The 18703-nt window shown below is 35.9% G+C and overlaps 4 protein-coding genes across 7 annotated transcripts; 3 read left to right on the forward strand and 1 right to left on the reverse strand.

Moving 5' to 3' along the window:
• Positions 1 to 1542: 1542 nt before the first annotated feature.
• On the reverse strand, positions 1543 to 6291 carry LOC111484122 (ELMO domain-containing protein A-like). Of its 4 annotated transcripts, none has more exons than XM_023130592.1 (10): positions 5888 to 6291; positions 5186 to 5260; positions 4927 to 5027; positions 4098 to 4166; positions 3680 to 3795; positions 2714 to 2768; positions 2479 to 2599; positions 2227 to 2274; positions 2022 to 2116; positions 1543 to 1916 (listed from the first exon to the last, which is right to left on the reverse strand). In XM_023130592.1, the coding sequence occupies exons 3-10, from the start codon at positions 5017 to 5019 to the stop codon at positions 1815 to 1817; spliced, it is 699 nt and encodes a 232-aa protein (XP_022986360.1). In that variant the 5' UTR covers positions 5020 to 5027; positions 5186 to 5260; positions 5888 to 6291; the 3' UTR covers positions 1543 to 1814. The 4 variants fall into 4 exon arrangements, with proteins under 4 accessions (XP_022986360.1, XP_022986359.1, XP_022986358.1 ...); XM_023130591.1 differs by having other exon boundaries at positions 5158 to 5260; positions 5888 to 6290; XM_023130590.1 differs by lacking the exon at positions 5888 to 6291 and adding an exon at positions 5477 to 5809 and having other exon boundaries at positions 2479 to 2585; positions 5158 to 5260.
• A 3017-nt stretch (positions 6292 to 9308) lies between these two features.
• Positions 9309 to 10473, forward strand: LOC111484138. Its single transcript, XM_023130616.1, has 2 exons — positions 9309 to 9890; positions 9983 to 10473. Exons 1-2 carry the CDS (start codon positions 9500 to 9502, stop codon positions 10165 to 10167), a joined length of 576 nt encoding a protein of 191 aa, XP_022986384.1. The 5' UTR covers positions 9309 to 9499; the 3' UTR covers positions 10168 to 10473.
• Positions 10474 to 11304: 831 nt separating this feature from the next.
• Positions 11305 to 14633, forward strand: LOC111484121 (histone deacetylase HDT1-like). Its single transcript, XM_023130588.1, has 10 exons — positions 11305 to 11460; positions 11734 to 11804; positions 11901 to 12121; positions 12328 to 12341; positions 12446 to 12499; positions 12593 to 12750; positions 13143 to 13217; positions 13345 to 13432; positions 14005 to 14122; positions 14209 to 14633. The coding sequence occupies exons 1-10, from the start codon at positions 11448 to 11450 to the stop codon at positions 14267 to 14269; spliced, it is 873 nt and encodes a 290-aa protein (XP_022986356.1). The 5' UTR covers positions 11305 to 11447; the 3' UTR covers positions 14270 to 14633.
• Positions 14634 to 15053: 420 nt separating this feature from the next.
• Positions 15054 to 18314, forward strand: LOC111484116 (histone deacetylase HDT1-like). The gene is made up of 10 exons (XM_023130583.1): positions 15054 to 15182; positions 15602 to 15672; positions 15784 to 16004; positions 16311 to 16324; positions 16429 to 16482; positions 16574 to 16749; positions 17280 to 17357; positions 17477 to 17570; positions 17785 to 17905; positions 17987 to 18314. The coding sequence occupies exons 1-10, from the start codon at positions 15170 to 15172 to the stop codon at positions 18045 to 18047; spliced, it is 903 nt and encodes a 300-aa protein (XP_022986351.1). The 5' UTR covers positions 15054 to 15169; the 3' UTR covers positions 18048 to 18314.
• Positions 18315 to 18703: the final 389 nt, after the last annotated feature.

The raw sequence follows: 18703 nt of genomic DNA on the forward strand, positions 1-18703 counted from the left end.
TCATTTTTGTTGCTAAATCTTACTGAAAATTCTCACAGATTTGTTCTAAGTCTCTGTTTTTGTGTGCAAAGTCATGGTTCGTAGTGGGTCCATAGTGTTTGATGTTATACCATGGCCTTTGTGATTTTGGTTCCAACTCTCAACTGAAATCCTCATTCCTAACCCTTTTAATAAAGGATTATAAAAGTCGGTTTCGACTATGACTTCTTCGTCCCACTCAATTTAAAAATGCCCAAAACAAAGCTACAAATGTTTCTAATCTAAACGATAAAGACCCAACATGTATTTTCCACTCAAAGTTTGAATCTTTGATCACTTTAAGACAATTTCACGAAATAATCATTCTAAGACCTATACCTAATGATACTAACATTCCACTGCATTTTTTATGACATAGTTACGTTACTCCTAAGAGTAAAGATGGATTATGTCTTAGACTCATTCACCCAATATAGGATAGGATTGTTTTTGCCTGTTTTAGGCAAATCATGCTTTTAACTACAGAGTTTTTACACTGAAAGAAAGTGCATATTGTTGGTGTAAGTAGTAATTTTCATTTCTTTTAAACCATTCTTAGTCATTCTATCGATTTATTCATGTAGAGATGGATTGTATTGAAATTGGAGTAATTATACATAATTAATAGGGGTGTTGTAATGATGAATGAACCGTGAAAGTGCATAGATTATATCGATTTATTTATTGTGTAAAATAGGAATGATGACATTAAAAATTAGGTATAGTTGGATTGAAGTGGTAATATATAGTCATATCCTATAAGTATACTCTTGTTTTTAGATGATATCTTTAATGGGTGCCAAAGACAATGCTATATCCACTTCATAAGTATGAACATACACAAAATTGCTATCCACTTTCTCAAAACCCAAACCCCACATAATTAAACAACACGTAATCTATTTAATGAACTTCATCCCTTTCGTGTCTCAATACCCACAAACATCGCTACCCCAATACATAGCCCACCATTTTCCTGTATAGTCTTTAACTTTTTATATGTTTGTTATAAAATGTATCTATTAAAGAAAAGTTTTCATGTTCTTGTAAGTAATGTTTCGTTTCATCCTCTAACTTGTGCAGAATTTCACAAAATGAATTTAGACTCTCAGTTAGAATTTCTAAACGTTTTAGTGCAAGCAAAGATATATACATAATTCACACCAAATAAAGAGATTATGATTAAATTAAGAAAGAAGATTAGATGATTGAGTTGAAGGCATTTGCACATATATTTATATATAATAATACATCATCACTGCCTTAATCTTCTGCTTTTACTAGTGAGGAAATTAGTGTTGTATTACGTTTAGTTCACTAATCAATTCATATTATTATTATTATTAACTTTAATTAAATTAATATTTTCCAATTTAGCCACTTACATACAACCATAAATATCTACTCAATCATAAATGATTTTTAAGTTTACTTTTTTTTTCGTGTTCAAAAAAAAGAATGTATATATATAGATCTTGTTTCCGTCTAAATGAACCAATAAACGAGAATATGAACTATCAAGAGTTATGAACTAAATGAGAGTTATGATAATACATAGTCATGACAACTTACAACAATCGCGTCTTATACATCTCTATTTCTTCTTTTCGAAGAAGTATAAAATCATACCCAAAAAAAAAAAAAAAAAAACAACTAAAATTAACTTCATAATGATTTTCTATGACCTCTATAATAATGCATACAGTGGTCAATGGTGGGTTTTCAAGTTCAAACTCAAAACACTCTCTGGAACTGGCTGCCATTGTTCAGTATACAATCTTTCAGTGACAACATAACTACAGAAGCAACAGATTATAAGCTGGTAAGTCTTCTATTCTGTGAATATCCTCTAGAGATAGCTCTCTTTCCAGCTGTTCTCTGGTTACTTGCAGGACCTCCTGACAATCACGAGTATCAAAAGCTTCAACAAAAGTTTTGGGTACACGACGACGACGATAGTGTTAGTGTGTGTGAGATTGAGAGGAGAGGAGAGGAGAGAATACATTAAACTCCATGTAGGAAGCATGCATGGCAAGCCATTGAGCATCCATCAATTCGAAAGTTACGCAGAATAGAATGTCGAATGCTTCTTCGTTTTCTGCCACGAGTTAACAGTGTGTATTGTGTGAGCGTCACAGAAGTTGAGTAATGAAAACATGTGTGATATGTCCAAGTAAAAACCAAAATGATGGATGGGATAGTCAGTACCTCCTAATAGTCTCATAAAATTGAGTCCTGGAATACACTTTGGCTTTGCTGTACACAAGAGATGAGATAACAAGAATTTTTAGTTGCTGGGATGGGAACGTTTTAGACAGAGTTGATTTCGAGAAGGCTTTTAAATCATGTTCTTTGTTATTGTTTTGTTACATATTTTGTTGGGTTCATGGTAACAAGACCTGCAGAGATCATTCCCATTATTAAAGCGAACTATTCGAGTCGAAAAATGCAGATACATACCTGATTTTAAATCCAACATTTGAATCAACATATACGATATGTTTATGCCAGCAACAGCAAACGGATATTCCCAAGTTGCTCGATTGCCACCTTCCTTCGATAATAACCTACGAAAAGATGCCTTCATTTTGAATTTGTATGAGATTAGTGATAACTCACTCACGCATTAAGGAAATGAAAAAACAAGAACATGGAATATCCCATTGTGGGAGTGATACAACAGAATAGGACATACCGGAAATGTCCTGGAAAAAAACAGCAAGTTTTCAAGGGAAATAAAACCGCAACCCCTAAGAAAAGCAGCCAACTGTGAGAAAATATTTGATTTCAAGTATCAAAAACAAAGTATTCAGTTAACATATGTAACACTTTCTTTTTACCAATCCACTAAAGTGTAATGCATTTAGAAGAAAATGAATTCCTCCCTCAATCTTCAGCAGATGTACGCACATGTGTGCACTGCACTGTCTCACACGCTCATTCTCTCTAAGCACGCTTGCATGCATGCTTCTCACATCTAATCCCTGAACAAGGTATGACAATAGTGTAACAGCCTAAACCCACCGCCAGCAGATATTGTCTTCTTTAGGCTTCCCCACAAGGTTTTTAAAATGTGTCTGCTAGATAAAGATTTCCACACCCTTACAAAAAAGCTTCGTTCTCCTCTCCAACCGATGTGAGATCTCACAATCCACCCCCTTCGGGACCCAGCGTTCTTGCTGGTACACCGCCCAATGTCTGGCTCTAATACAATTTGTAACGCCACTAATTTAGGCTAAGAAAATTAGAGGCGTTACAGTTGGATTGTGAGATCCCACACTGATTGGAGAGAGGAACGAGTGCCAGTGAGGACAATAGGCCCCGAAGGAGGATGGATTGTGAGATCGCACATCAGTTGGAGAGGGGAACAAAACATTCTTTTATAAGGGTGTGGAAACCTCTCCCTAGACAACGCATTTTAAAAACCTTGAGGGGAAAACCCAAAAAGATTAATATTTGTTAGCGGTGAGCTTGGGCTGTTACAAAAACTGTCGCTCGTCTCCTATCATAGCTTTAGTTTTCAAACTATATTTTAGATGGGTTGCTTAAATCTTAAGTCTTTGTAAAAATTAAAACAAGCCTCAACATTTACTTCACTATCACCATTAATAAGAGGTAAGATAACAAAGAATATACATTGAAATGCTGGCTTGGATTATACCTAAAGTCAGTGGATGGATTAGCACCTTGCCAACCCATTTCTTTCCATTGCTCAGATATCAACCCTTTAAGCTCAACATCTGGAAAGGCAACATCCCATAATGCCCTCAGAGCTTCCTATCAATAATGAAGGATGGTTACTTGTGCTCACAGATGATGAAACAAAGCATAAATGGGAAAACGCTAAACTTCTAACTGTCTGCATCAAACTAAATTTGATGTAATGCAAAGACAACAAAATTCAAATAGATGAGAACTCAAATCAAGGAAGAGGTTTTGGGCTTCTAAAACGGGATCTTGTCAATGACGAAAAATGCAGTGAGTTCGTTGCTTAGACTCATCTCAGAGCGCTCAGATAATCTTCATAGAGCATAGAAGTTTAAAACCTGAAGAGTGCTAAAACGAATAAAGAAAAGTACTTGATGCTCAATGCACATCTCATCATAAGGTATATGAATTCGGTCTTGTAGCCTCTGAAGCCTTTCCTCCTGGTAGAATAAATCACATGTTAGAACATACATGCTCAACCTTCATACACCCCTATCAACAAGCCATTAGAAAAATGGTCTTAAATATAATTATATTTACTTGAACATTAGAGCGTCTCATCCAATGAAAAGGGGACGACGAGTTTTAAATTAATAAACTGAGGGCGTAAAAGAATCGATCAAACAAATATAAGGTTCCATAATCCATGCATATAGACATTCTCGCAATCGCATGAGAATATATTGTTTTAAGAACATTACATCAGATGTTAGGGGTGGAGATATAAACTTACAACCTGTTGGAGAAAGTTATGTTGATAGAAACACAAGGTTCTAGTTCTATTACATGCATGATCTATAGAAGGGTGGAGAGAAAGGAGACGTTTGAAGCTAAAAACGTGTCCTTAAGCCAAGGTCTATAGGTAGGTGGAGAGAAAGGGGATGTGCAAAGCTCAAAATCTGTTCTTTAGTCGGAAACGAAACATTGCTTATAAGGGTGTGGAAACTTTCCTTATAAGGGTGTGAAAACCTCTCTCTAGTAGACACGTTTTAAAACCGTGACACTGACGGCGATACGTAACGAGCCAAAGCAGACAATATTACAGTCCCACTGATTGGTGCCAATGCCTTTTCATGCACAAGAGGTAAAGCTTTCCTCACACTTATAAACCATACCACTCGTGGAATAATGCAACACAAATAAAAGCAAATGAATGAGACACAGTACACAGACTTCCAATACATTATTGACGTTAATTACCTGAAGAGGACTCAAAGGGTATTGAAACTTATCGTTCTTTTTATTGCCTGAGCGATTGAAGATTCCTACGATCCATGATCGAGGTCCAACCATAGCATTAGCTACATTTACCACAAGCTAATTTATAAGCAAAAGGGTGATAATATAAAGCACAAGTAAATTCCAAAAAGTCATAATTCTAGATGTTAATCTCTACTCCACAAAAAGATATTCAAACAAAGCTCTACTCACTAAAACATTGAGCTAGCTTTAAAATTACATGGGTGGAACTATGTGACCATTCTAACTCTTCATCACCTCTTCTACGTCTCCAATATATTTCATCTTCATCAACCTATAACAATTTTTAGAATTCACTGTCAGTAAAATGATTTGCAGAAAGAACACATAGTTTCACCAAAGGCACACAACAGATATAAACAACATAGAAAAATGATACTCCCTTCACATAACGAACAGGACTAAGCAGACAATCAGAAAGTGGATGTTCCCAGCAAATTTGGAATGATCAAGACAATAATAAATCAATAGAGATTGATAGGTGGATTACTTCGTGGAGGGAAGAACAAGATGGAAAGCATTGTCTTCTCCTCCGGAATCTCATTAAGGAACCAAAATCAACTATGAATGCATCACGCAAACGCCAAAAATAACTCTCTCATTGTATAATTCAACCAGAAATCATTCCCTCTTTCAGTTTTATCACAAAAGAGGTGCAACAGACGCACATATAGAAATGGAGAAGCTAAGAGGACTGAAGAGTGAGGCATTTGAAGAAGGAAGAAACAGAGCAAGAACAAAATGGATAGATTAGATTTACAAGCGCGATTAAAGGGATCTCCTAGGCATAACATTCAATTGTAAATAAGTAGAGAAAAATCATGAGCATTGAAAAATTGGGAAAAGATAGAACGACAAAAAGGCAGCCAAAAAGAAAGAAAAGGGGAAAAAAGAACAGTACCCACTACGGCATCTGAGGAAAGAAGTGGGCAGAGCAGTGCGACGGCGGTGGTGGAAGCCTTGGCCGTCGTGATGAGTGGGTCCGGGCGGTGGGCGCCACAGGTAAAAGGATTGAGAAGGGGAAACAATGGGAAGCAGAGGAGAAAAATGGATAGGGGAAATGGAATAGGAGAGACATTTCTTCGGTTTCGGGGTGAGCAGGTGGAATTTGCAATTTCTGGGATCGAAGTATTTGTGAGTTTGAATCGTCTCTGTGTAAGAGATCGAAACCAATCGAGGCCCTATCAAGCAGCCGCTTCCGTAGCTGTCGGGGGTTTTTCGTTCTTCATGTATGTCTCAGCCCCCGCCTCCCTCCACCTTTCGAAAGCTATTGCTTATCAAATTAGTTTACGCTTTTTCAAAGTTCTTTCCTAATCATGCCACTTTATTTTCCTTGTTTCTTACGTTACTCCCCCTTTAATCAAATCAAGGGCTAAATATATTTTATGTACCTAACTATATTTATATTAATACTGATTTTTTTTTTTATATATCTATTTTATACCATAAATAATTTGAAAGAAAAGTAGTCACAAAAGTGAGAAGAAAATCATGTCATTGATATTGATGTTATAGTTACTGTCATCGTTGTTCATCATGACATAGACCTTCTTCAATACGTCAACAAAATAGTCTGCTTAATTAATATTCCCGACGACATTGTTGACTATTTTTCACGTCTCATAGACATTGATTAATGCTTTTAAATTGAGCTGTCGTAGACGTTAATAATATAAAAGTTATTTTTATACACCGTTATAATAATATAAAAATTGACTCATGAAAATCGAGACGGGATTAGATGACGTGTCAAATGGTATTGGTTGGCCCACACACATAAGTTATGCCTTCCCTAGACAACCCCACAACACAAACACGAACACCAACCTCTTCCAATCCGAAATGATTTAACAAAACACCAAATTCCACCCGACCAACGTCTTCAATTCACTATTTGCATCTCGATTAATAAATTAATTTTATATTCATAAATATCTCCAGATAATTATGAAGAAACTCACCACTTCACCGACATTTTAACGAAGTATTAGCGTACACAACTTTATGACTGAAAATAATGACAAAACTAAATAAATAAAGTTAAATTTTATGGATAATTGGTTATTAACATTTTAATTTCGTGTTAAAAAATGAAATGGAAAAAGACACGTGGTTGCTGACGTGTGAAGGTCCAACCCATGTGGCAGTGCCTCCAGATCAATCGTCCTTATTCGCGAAATTACGCTGAAATTTCATGCCTTGTCTGCACCTTCGATTCCACTTTTAAGTGCCGAGTGAAACTGTTTCTTAAGATAAGGAAGAAAATAGAGAATAAAGCGCAAAACTTGGTTTTTATTATTATTATTATTATTATTATTATTATTAATTAATTAATCTGTTATTTCATAGATCTTATGATATAAATTAAAAAAATTAACTGATATAAAAATAAAAATTTTGTTTTAGATGAATAAAAATAATATTCATGGTATATGGGTAAAGACACCCATGTCCATTAATACCGATTAATACGAGTCGGTTGGAGAAGGAAATAAATAAGTATAAAAACCTCATCTTAATAGATACATTTAAAAAACATGAAGTTGAAGGTCATACATAACAAATTAAAGCGTACAATATTTAATATTTACCTATATACCAAATTAAATGAATCTAGACATTTTAAAGGTGAATTATAATAAAATTAAAATTGGCCATTCATGTAGTTACTGTTAGACGAATACGACTCTCCACAATGGTATGATATTGTCAAGGCCTCAAACCAATGGAGTTAATATTCCTCACTTATAAACCCATGATCATTCTCTAAATTAGCCGATGTGGGACTTTTATCATCCAACACCTCCTCTCGAACAAAGCACGCCTCCCTTTAATCAAGGCATGATTTGCCAATCTATTGGCACAACTAAGTCTAGGGCATTGCTCTGATACCATGTTAGACGAACACAACTCTCCATAATAATATGATATTGTCCACTTTGAGCATAAGCTCTCATGACTTTGCTTTGGGCTTCTCAAAATGCCTCAAACCAATGGAGTTAGTATTCCTCACTTATAAATTCATGATCATTTCCTAAATTAGCCGATGTGAGACTTTCATCATCCAATAATTACAAAGTCAATAAAACTATTGTGATGATGGGAAAACGTCATCGCTATCCACTCAAAGACTATTATTCCATTACTTTTCTAATTTGATATTATTCTCTCTTTCTCAAATCTCGGTTAAATTAACGAGTAAACATTTTATATTTATTTTAATCTCCTTCAAAACTAGATTTAAAATCATGGGTTAAATATTTAAGGCACTTGTAAAAGGAGGGTTAGTAAACTAATTTATTTTAAAAATAATTCATACGAATAAAAAAATAAAATAAAGTATATTTAGAATTTCTCAGGTTTGGCCATCTTTGCTTCAAAAGCGAAAGGGGCACACATGTAATTTTGCACATTGTTTTTTCCCCAATATCTCAATCATTATTAATTTATTACATCATATTCACCTTAAATATATATTATGTACAAATGTCTAATATTTTAATTTGTTTAACATATTAGATTTTATTTTTCATTTTGTTACTCAAATTTTTATCAATATTCACATCAATAATTTATAATAGTAATATATAAACAGTTGAAGACTGTTTTATTATTATTTTTAAATAAAATAATATTATTAAAAAAAAAAAAAAGACAATTGAAGAGAATATAGAAATCCGATAGGGGAGAGTGGGTTCCCAATTATTTGCACGCTCTTCAACCAGAAGGGCACGTGACCAACTGCTAATCAAATATCTAAACTAAATAATTAATTTATTTATATTTAAATATATGCTCTAAATTATATTTACAAAGTCATTGTTGTACTAAAAATTCCATTAAATAATAATAATAATAATAATAATAATAAAAAGAACGTCAATTTTACAAGCTTCTTCAAGGCCTTCCAAACCCTCAACGGTCAAGCAACCCAACGACCTCTGGTCTGACCTGCGGTGAGAACCTGGTCATTTGAGCAATCAAGTAATAGTTTACGGGTAATAGCCGGTTGTCCACATCTGATGGCTAGAGTGCAAGCCGCCCAATGTTGAATTTAGCAACCGGCTATAGCCCGTCTACTTCACCAGAATATTCCCGTCGGTTTCCTGTGTTTTTGTCTACGTCATTGCCTTCATCTCAGTATATATTGAGAGGATATCGTATATTTTATTTATTTACAAGATTTAGTTAGATATATTATTTTTTTCTATTTTTAGGTATTAATTAATAGTTTGTATCTATTTAAACGTGGTAAACCTGAATGAAGATCATACACTTTTCGAGTTCTATTTTCTATTTCTTAAGAGTATAAGTTCTTAATGCGCTTCACTTCATCATCAATCACAGCGCTCAATGGTTCTGCTTCTTCTCATCACTTATCTGCTTTGACTGTTTGCCGGCGACGGGAAATCTGGCTGTCCTAGAACCTCCGAACTTCTCGATTTCAGTTTCCGGCGACTGAGGTATTTCAAAAACAGAGCCTCATTTTCTCTTTAATTCGTATTTAGGAACGATGCCGAACCCTAGGTCTTACCGGAAAGGGACGGAGGATAAGACTCGGAAGGGGAAGCTTACAGAGAAGTCGTCGTCGTTCCACGGAGAGAGTTTGAAGACGACGACGACGCTACGGCGGCCCAAGACGGATCCGGAGTTGTTGTCGTTCAAGAATTTAGATTTATCAGTGGCGTCGCTGAATGGACGGCCGAAGATGACGAAATTACTCCTCAACGTGACGATCCAGGGTATCCTAGGGCCAGTACAGGTGTTGATGTCGTCGGAGATGACCGTCGCCGACCTTGTAGCGGCTACCATACGCCAATACATGAAGGAAGGCCGTCGGCCGATTTTGCCGACTGTAAATCCTTCCGCCTTCGATCTTCATTATTCGCAATTCAGCTTAGAAAGTAAGTAGTCGAAAATTAACTCAAATTGTTGTAACCGCCATTTATTTTGAATTTCGCTGGTGGTTCTAACGAGATAATGATTCGAATCTCAGGTTTGAACAAGGAGGAGAAGCTAATCGCCTTGGGATCGAGAAACTTCTATCTGTGCCCTAGAAAATCGAAGAACAGCGACGATTTAATAGCGTCTCCATCGTCGTCCTGCTCGACACAAGCCAAAGAAAGCGCGAAGAGTTCCAGCAATTTCAGTTGGTTCAAATTCATCGATTTCCAGATTTAGTTACCGCCACACATCGAATCGATTCATAATTTTCAATCCGCCACTGTGAAAAATCATCTTCAAATTCTCTATTCCATATAAGTTCGGAATTATCTCCACTTTGCAATTGTTTGGTTAGATTATTACCGGAATTCGATCGAGCCAAGGAAAGGGAACATTTCTGCAACTCTGTTCTTCGCTTGCGTGCTCGGAATCGACACCGGAAACTTTCAATTTTCAATATGTAAATAATAATAGTTTCGATGTGGAAACTAAGATTTTCCTGTGAAGAGTAGAAATTATGTGAATTTCTTTTATCGAATTCAATTGTGAGTCTGAAACATAAAGATTCAATGAACTAAGTCCCTCTAAGAAGAATCTTGAGATTTCGGGTAGGTTTTGTTAAATAATGAAAGCCTTACATTGTTTAGGGAATGATCATGCATTTATAATAAAAAAATATACTAGGTATTTTGGAAAACCCAAATTAAACTCATGAGAGCTTATGCTCAAAATAGACAATATCATACCATTGTGGAGGGTCGTGTTCCTCTAACATGGTATAAGAGTCATGTCCTAAATTGAGCCGTGACAATAAATGGGTAAATCCGCAAATGTCGAACAAAGAACTCCAAAAGAAAAAAAGTCAAGCATCCTCAGAGGCATTGTAAAAAATGACTAAGATTCCAAAGGAGTCGAGCCTCGATTAAAGGGAGGCGTACTTTGTTCGAGGGGAGATGTTGGATGATAAAAGTCCCACATCGTTAGTTTAGGGAATGATCATGAATTTATAATGGAAGAATACAGTCTCCATTGTTGCGATGCCTTTTGAGAAGTTTAAAGTAAAGCCGTGAGAGCTTATGTTCAAAGTGGACAATATTAGTAGAGAGTCGCATCTGACACTTTTTTTTAATTTAAATGCAAGGGATAATTGTGTTGATTATTCGGTAAATTTGAGGTTAATTAGTCACACAAAAACTCTAAATAATTGAATAATTATGTTTAAATCAGCCCATTGTGGTTGAAAGTTTAACACAGTCCAAGCTGAATGGGCCGAGTTAAATGGATAACAAGATTTGATAGCCCAGCCCAGCCCAGCCCAATACATTATAATTAAGCCCATCAAAATCCAGAACAAAAATTTGCGTGATTTGAAACCCTAAGAAGCTGGCGGCAATTCCCTTATAAATTGCCTTTGATTTGCTACTCTTCGTCTTCCTGATATTGTTTTGAACTGTGTTACAGTTAACCTCTACTCCTAAATACTTCTAAAACCCTAAACTCTTCTTCCGCCACTGTCAATGGAGTTCTGGGGTAAGTTCTTTCCATCTTTTCCTTATGCTATTGTCTTTTACTTGTTTTCATAATCGTAATATCGCTTGGCTTTCGCTTTGAAGCTTCTTTCCTCTCGTTTTCTTTTTTAGCTCGGCGGGGGCGGGTACAAACTAGGGTACCCTCTTGAATTTAGTTTTGATGTCTTGAGGAGCATAAACTTAGAGTTTTTGAGTGATGTCTTCAGATGATAATGTTTTATTATCATATTTGATAAATACTCGAAGTTCATAATGTTTTTTTTGGGGGTTTTAGGTGTTGAAGTTAAGTCTGGTCAGGCACTCTCTGTGCAGCCTGGAGATCAGAAGTATCTGCATCTATCACAGGTACTGATGTTACTGCTGTAGCTATTTTTATTTATTTTCCCAGTTGAATCACCGACCCTTCCAATGCAGAGAAATTGATGAAGTATTTTTATGCAGGCGACTCTAGGTGAACTAAAGAAGGATAAAGCGAATGAATCCGTGACAATTTTTGTGAAGATTGGTGACCAGAAGCTTGTTCTGGGAATTCTCTCTGCTGAGAAGTTCCCTCAGCTATCATTTGATCTTGTGTTTGAAAAGGAATTTGAGCTCTCCCACAACGGGAAGAGTGGAAGTATTTACTGTTTGGGATACCAGGCTTCTGCTGAGGACCAAGAACAATATCCTTACCTTTTAATTTGAGGATTTATATTTCCTGCGTTGTTTGGGTTTAATGATCAAGTCAAGCAGCATGCTTTCGTATTTTGGAGCTGCCTGAACATAATATTTTATACGATCCCATTGGTTTTTAGTATTTTTCGATTTTTCATCTATGTATAGTATCCTTCTTTTCCTTAACTTTTATCTCCTGTCTTCCGTGTTCCACTGAAGAGTATTCTGGTAAGTTTTTAAACATTCATAAATGTAGTTTGCTGATTGATCTTTTCATATTCTAATTTTACTATCTGAAATTGATGAGCTGAGTTTGTGTGATCCCATTTCAGATTCTGATTTTGGCTCAGAAGATGAGGAACTTACATTGCAGCCTGTTCAGAATGGTAAATGCAATTGATTGTGTAAAGAAATAGTGTATTAGTAGTAGAAAATATTCATGGCATTGTGCTTAATATCTAGTTAAAATTTACTTTCAGGAAAACCTAGTCAGGAGGAGGAGAAGTCTATTGCGGGAAAAAATTCAAAGAAAGCAGAAGTTAAGTCTCTTGTGCCGAGCAAGGAGGAAGGGGATGATGGCTCTGAAGATGATGATGACTCTGATGAGGACGAGGATTCTGATGATGACTCTGATGAGGTAGTTTAAATGAGACTCTCCCACTTCTAGAACATCTGGTTGCGGTGATTTTAAAAAGGTAGTGCTTTTCTGAGAAGCATGACCTTAGGTGCCTTGGGAGAGTTAATGCATGTGTACGAAGTTTGATTTTTACTGCGAAGTCCCAATTTTATGATTAGGTTATTTCATAGCTGGTGCCTTTTTGAAAAGCGCCCCTTGGTTTTCTTTTCAAAACGCAGCTCTGAGGAAATAGAAAGTCGGTGGACTCCTATAATTTTATTCATTTAGATGGTCGTTAGAGTCTATTAGTGAAGGCGTTATCCTCGTTGAATCCTTTGTTATAGGTTGCCAAGGATTTTGTTAGATGATGGAAGTTCCTTATATGTGTTAATGGTGCTATCGATAAATTGCAGGAAATGCTTGGAGCTGACAGTGACTCTGACGATGAAGATGATGGTACTGAAAGTGAGGAGGAGACACCAAAGAAGGTGTGTTTCAATCCTAGTTCAACTTCTATTTGTAGCAGTTTATTTGAAAATTTGACAAACCCATGTTTATTCTGGTACATTTTTTCTTCTTTTAGCATCATTTTTATCATTTGGTGTCCTCTTGTAGGTTGAATCAGCCAAGAAGAGGCCAAACGAGTCTGCCTCGAAGACTCCTGTTTCCAAGAAGGCAAAAGTAGCTTCGGCTGAGAAGACAGGTGACTCTATCAACCATTCATTTATTTCATGATAACATTAATGAGCATTATTTCATACTTTCGGGTTTAAATACTACTTTGGTCAGTGTATTTTAGAATTTAGTTCATTTTAGTGTCAGTATGTTTAGAATGTTCATTGTGATCCATGTATTCTTAACTTTTGTTCTTTTTGGTCTTTGCATACTCATTGGCTATCATTTTCATTTCATTTTCTTCTGATCAAAATTTTAGGCATGACATTAAATTCACTTAACTTCTTAGGATGTAGACATAAATTTGTATTTTTGTGCATTAAATTCACTAATGATGATCAAAATGGCTACTTTGTAAAAGTGACTAAAATGAACAAAATAATATTTATACCCAATTTTAACATGCTGTTATGTATTGAGCGTTGAATGTATCTAATCATCTCTAGAGTGGCGTGTTCTGTTAGCTTATCTCTTTGTTTATACACTGAACACACAATGTTAGCCTAGCCTAGCTTCGGAAACCTTTGTAGCCTATAAACTTTGTCCCGCCACGCCATTGCTCCTCCATTGAATCAATTTGGTATTGAACATGTCTAGCAGGCTCGAAGAAGGGGGGCCATACAGATACTCCCCACCCTGCCAAGAAACCCGGGAAAACTCCTTCCAAGGGAGAAACCCCAAAATCCGCAGGCCAGGTCTCTTGCAAATCCTGTGACAGGTATGCTGTATGTCCTTATGAATGACTTGCGCTATCAATAGAAGAGTCCTGAGGTTGCTGACGTTACTACCTCTGCTGTTTTTTAGGTCATTTGGTTCCGACAGTGCTCTTCAGTCGCACAGTAAAGCCAAGCATGGCGGTAAGTGAAAGGAAGACGAAGACGGAGAGGAAGTTAGAAACAACAACATATTATTATGCAGCTCCAATATGTAATTCTTCTCTAGATACAGAGGTTGCTATCTTGGCTGAGATTTTTGTGTCGAGTGTGTTTGGATCATACAACGAGAAGCGATTGTTCGAACAAATTGAGGGAGTTTAATTTAGTTTTATTATTGATGTACGTTTTGGGTCTATTTATTAGTGTTTGTAGTTCACGTTTTCTCCTTAGAGTATGTTATCATAGGTTGCCGTTCCATTCTCTGTTTTAGGACGAAAACATCATTATTTTGGAACCCTTATATTGTGTTTTTGTTCCTTTTTTCAAGCTAATGAAAGCCGTAATTTTTGTGCATCAAATTGTCACAGCTCAGCTGGGTGCGATTCATTCTTTTCTAGACGAAAAAATATTAAGATTATGCTCGAATGATCGATGCAATTCATGAAAAACATATTCAATATTGAAACGATAGTTGTTTCATAAACATTTAGTTTCGTGTAGTGGTTTAACTTAAAATGTTTGGATGATCAAACCTCCATAACTCTTCATATTTGCACTAAAAAAAATTAAGGAAATCCAAGAGCCTGTTTTTAATGTAATATTTGTGAAAATATGGCAGAAAATTCGTATATGGGCCTAAGGAATTGGGCTTTGGGTCTGAGCTGAGCCCAAACCATGAACGCCTGGGCCTCCAAGTCCAGCCCAGGCCCACACTGACATCCGCTCGATTATTTGAAACCCTAGGCCTCCTAAAACCTGGCGGCAATTCCCTTATAAAATGCTTTAAACATTTGCCACCACCAATCCGATCGTTCCTTCTCGAGTTTTGTCACGCTTCATTTACTCTTCAGGGCTTTTCTTAAACCCTAGCGTCTTCTACCTACTCGTCAATGGAGTTTTGGGGTAAGCTATTCTGGTTTTTCGTTTCTTTTAGCTAAATCATGTTAGTTTTCTCATTAGAAACACTCGCTGTTATTCAGGTCTTCTCCATGCTTCACTTTTGATCCTGTCGATGTCTGTTTTGTTTTCAGATTGCATTGTATATTGCTCGTTTTAACTTTTTTGTTCTCCCAATTAGTTTATCCCGTTTTCGTTGCATTATATGTGTGAGTAGTAACCTTTTGTTGTATGCCATGCTTTGCTTTCTCCCCTACTAAGCATCTTCTCCTCCTATTCCTTTTTCAAATTTCTTTTTGTGGGGGTGGTGGTCGCTGTCTGTAAATAATCTGTTTCGTAATCTTTAGATTTCCTATAGCCGTAACGAGTTATTTAATCTGTGAGTCGATGGATTGAGAACATTCTTCATGTTTTTGGGATTGTAGGTGTTGAAGTCAAGTCTGGTAAGCCACTTGTTGTGAAGCCTGGAATTCAAAAATATCTGCATCTGTCACAGGTGGGTGTCATTTTTGTTATTTTATTTTAAATTTCCCGTTGAGCTTATGAGTTTCCTGTTTTAGTTACAACTCTACCCATGTTGATAATTTTATGAAACGCTTCTATGCAGGCGACTCTAGGTGAAATAAAGAAAGACAAAGCGAATGAAAATGTGACAATTTTCTTGAAGATTGGTGGCCAGAAGCTTGTTCTGGGAATTCTCTCCGCAGAGAAGTTTCCCCAGCTATCATTTGATCTCGTGTTTGAGAAGGAATTTGAGCTCTCCCACAACGGGAAGAGTGGAAGTGTTTACTGTGCTGGATACCAGGCTTTCGCGGAGGATCAAGAACAATATCCTTTCTTTTGAATTTGACATTTTTTATTTTCCCTTAAGATAATGGTAGAAAGCCTTTGCGTTGTTTGATGTTTGATAGGAACAATACTTTTTTAGTTTGTATTTTATTTTTTTTTAATTGAAATCTGTACTTTTTAGCCCCCATGGCTGTCCCAAATATTTGAAGTTTTTCTAATGGTTTTCTTATTTTTAGTTGAATGCTATTTTACATTGTGGCACTTGCTTTTAGTACGACTCTATTTTCTGTAGTTTGCAATTTTTTTTTATTTTTTCCTTGACCAGCTCCTTTTTCTTCTTGCCACCGATGGTTATTTTGGTAAGTTGTTTTACATTCGTAGGTTCCTGTACGACATTTATCTTTTGAATTCTTGTATTAGTTTGAGATGTCAATTAATTTAAGTGTGTGTTATTTCATATCAGATTCTGATTCTGGCTCGGAGGATGAAGAACTTGCATTGCCTCCTGCTCAAAATGGTAAATGCATACTATTATTAAAATATTATTACTGCTTTGGCTGTAGTAAATATACTCTACTCACATTTATCTCGTCATGATTTACTTTCAGGAAAACCTAGTCAGAAGGAGGAGAAGTCTATTTCAGATAAAAGTAATGGTGCAAAGGCCGCTTCTTTGAAGAAGCCAAATGTGAAGCCTCTAGAACCAAGCAAGGATGAGGATGATGAGTCTGATGAAGATGATGAATCTGACGAGGATGATGATTCTGATGATGAATCTGATGAGGTAGTATAAAAAGAGATTATTTTGACTTTTAATATATTTTTGGAGAATTCTTCCATGCATCATACCAATGTAACTGATTCCGTGGTGGAAACTTGAATCAATTTAATTTTTTATGGGAATGATAATCCTTGGTTATGGTTATTCCTGTAGCTGGTCCTGGTTGAACACCACAGTTAACTTTGCCAGTTGTTTTTTTTTTTTTTTTTTTTTTTTTTTTTCTTTTCTTAGCAAAGTAACCAGGTGATAAGATTTTATACATATTTTTTTGCCTTTGTGTCCTGTTCTGTAAATGGGCTTCTCATCCACATTATGTATTTGAATTGCAATTTGATAGCCATTTGTAATGGTATTCCTATCACCAAGACAATATGTATGAAGTATATATTGTTTTCTATGAATCACGTGGCAACCAGGCTTGATTACGGTAGTTTTGTCTAAAGAATCATGTGAAGCACTCGTAATCTGGATTTTTAGTGAAGATAGTCAGTGGTGATTTAGCGCTGACATTTACATTTGTGATAAATGGGCAGGAAATGCTTAATGCTGACAGTGGTGATTCTGATGATGAAGATGATGACTCTGACAGTGATGAGGAGACACCTAAAAAGGTTTTTTGGTCATAGCTTCTATTGTCATATTTTTGTTACTGTTTTATGTGACAGCTTTACCATTTTTATCTTCATTCGATTAGTGATATCATTATTTTGATGATCTCTTGTCCTTTTAGATTGAACCAACCAAGAAAAGGTCGAATGAGTCTGCCACCAAGACGACACCCCTCCCTGCAAAGAAGGCGAAGTTGGCTTCGCCTGGAAAGACTGGTAACTCTTTTGACCATTTATTTATTTCACATAGTAACAGTTAGGCATAAGCAATGTTATATTTGCAAATAGTTGTTATCCTTACTCTTTTATTTATGAAGTGATCATAATTTAGCTTAGGTTCAGAAGTGGACATTTGCTTCAAAATTTGATATTGCACACTATTATATTTCCCTTCAAATGGTGCTGAATTTGTTTGTTGGTTGTCTGCCAGATTCAAAGAAGGGGGGCCATACGGCTACTCCACACCCAGCCAAGAAAACTGGTAAAACTCCTGTTGCCAAGTTAGAAAGCCCGAAGTCCGGTGGTCAGTTCTCTTGCAAGTCCTGCGACAGGTATTGTTTAGTCATTATACATCACTTGCTGAAAATGGAAGGTTCAGCACGTTGTTGACCATATGTTCTCCGTTTTATCAGGGCATTCGGTTCTGATGGGGCACTTCAGTCTCACAGTAAAGCTAAGCACGGGGGTAAGTAAAACGAAGAATGCCATAGTTTTTTACAGCTTAAATAGAGGTTGCTTTCTAGATAGGTTGCAGGGCTTGGCTGAAATTTTGTGTGAGGCTTGGGATTTTAGAACGAGAAATGTATTTTTTTGCAACTTGAGGAAGATGAATTTAGGTTGATAAATGCATGAATGATGTTTTCTGGTCTAATTACTGTACTCATTCGCGTGCATTTTACTTTGGAACTCTGTATCAGTCCCCTTTCAAGCAATGAAAGCGGACAAGTGTTGAATATATTATGGATTAATGCCTCTAGTTTTTTGCTTTGTGCAAACTGTTGATCTCTTTTTTATGAAATATTCTTATTCTTTCATAACACTAATTCAAAGTCATTAAAATAGGTTAGCTGGCTTAATCAGAAGTAATTAAATGATTTCTTGTTTATTGATGGCTCTTAAAATATTAAATTAATTAGAAAAGAGAAGTTTCGCCCTCCATTTGAGTTTTTAAAAACACCTCTAAATATTTTTTAAAAATTCACATAATACTTTATTTAAAAAACAATTTCTTAATACGCTTTTAAACTTTAAAAAAATAAATAAATAAATAAGGTACTATGAAACTTACCAAATTAACTATTTCTATCCAAAATTGAAATTTTTTTGAGTTCAGAGATTTTTTTTAAAAA

This window comes from Cucurbita maxima, unplaced genomic scaffold, assembly GCF_002738345.1.
Source record: "Cucurbita maxima cultivar Rimu unplaced genomic scaffold, Cmax_1.0 Cma_Scf00009, whole genome shotgun sequence".
Taxonomy (NCBI): Eukaryota; Viridiplantae; Streptophyta; class Magnoliopsida; order Cucurbitales; family Cucurbitaceae; genus Cucurbita; species Cucurbita maxima.

Bases quoted from the DNA above. Each gene is read 5' to 3' on its own strand.
- LOC111484122 (XM_023130589.1), bottom strand. From the start codon at position 5,530: ATGAGATTCCGGAGGAGAAGACAATGCTTTCCATCTTGTTCTTCCCTC. The intron at 3,796-4,097 runs GTACTTTTCTTT...CATTATTGATAG, and splicing joins AGATGTGCATTGAGCATCAA to GAAGCTCTGAGGGCATTATG. The intron at 2,769-3,679 runs GTATAATCCAAG...TGCTTTTCTTAG, and splicing joins AATCCATCCACTGACTTTAG to GGGTTGCGGTTTTATTTCCC.
- LOC111484116 (XM_023130583.1), top strand. The intron at 17,358-17,476 runs GTTTTTTGGTCA...TTGTCCTTTTAG, and splicing joins ATGAGGAGACACCTAAAAAG to ATTGAACCAACCAAGAAAAG. The intron at 17,906-17,986 runs GTATTGTTTAGT...CCGTTTTATCAG, and splicing joins TCTTGCAAGTCCTGCGACAG to GGCATTCGGTTCTGATGGGG.
- LOC111484121 (XM_023130588.1), top strand. The intron at 11,805-11,900 runs GTACTGATGTTA...ATTTTTATGCAG, and splicing joins AGTATCTGCATCTATCACAG to GCGACTCTAGGTGAACTAAA. The intron at 13,433-14,004 runs GTGACTCTATCA...CATGTCTAGCAG, and splicing joins AGCTTCGGCTGAGAAGACAG to GCTCGAAGAAGGGGGGCCAT.
- LOC111484138 (XM_023130616.1), top strand. From the start codon at position 9,500: ATGCCGAACCCTAGGTCTTACCGGAAAGGGACGGAGGATAAGACTCGG. The intron at 9,891-9,982 runs GTAAGTAGTCGA...TTCGAATCTCAG, and splicing joins TTCGCAATTCAGCTTAGAAA to GTTTGAACAAGGAGGAGAAG.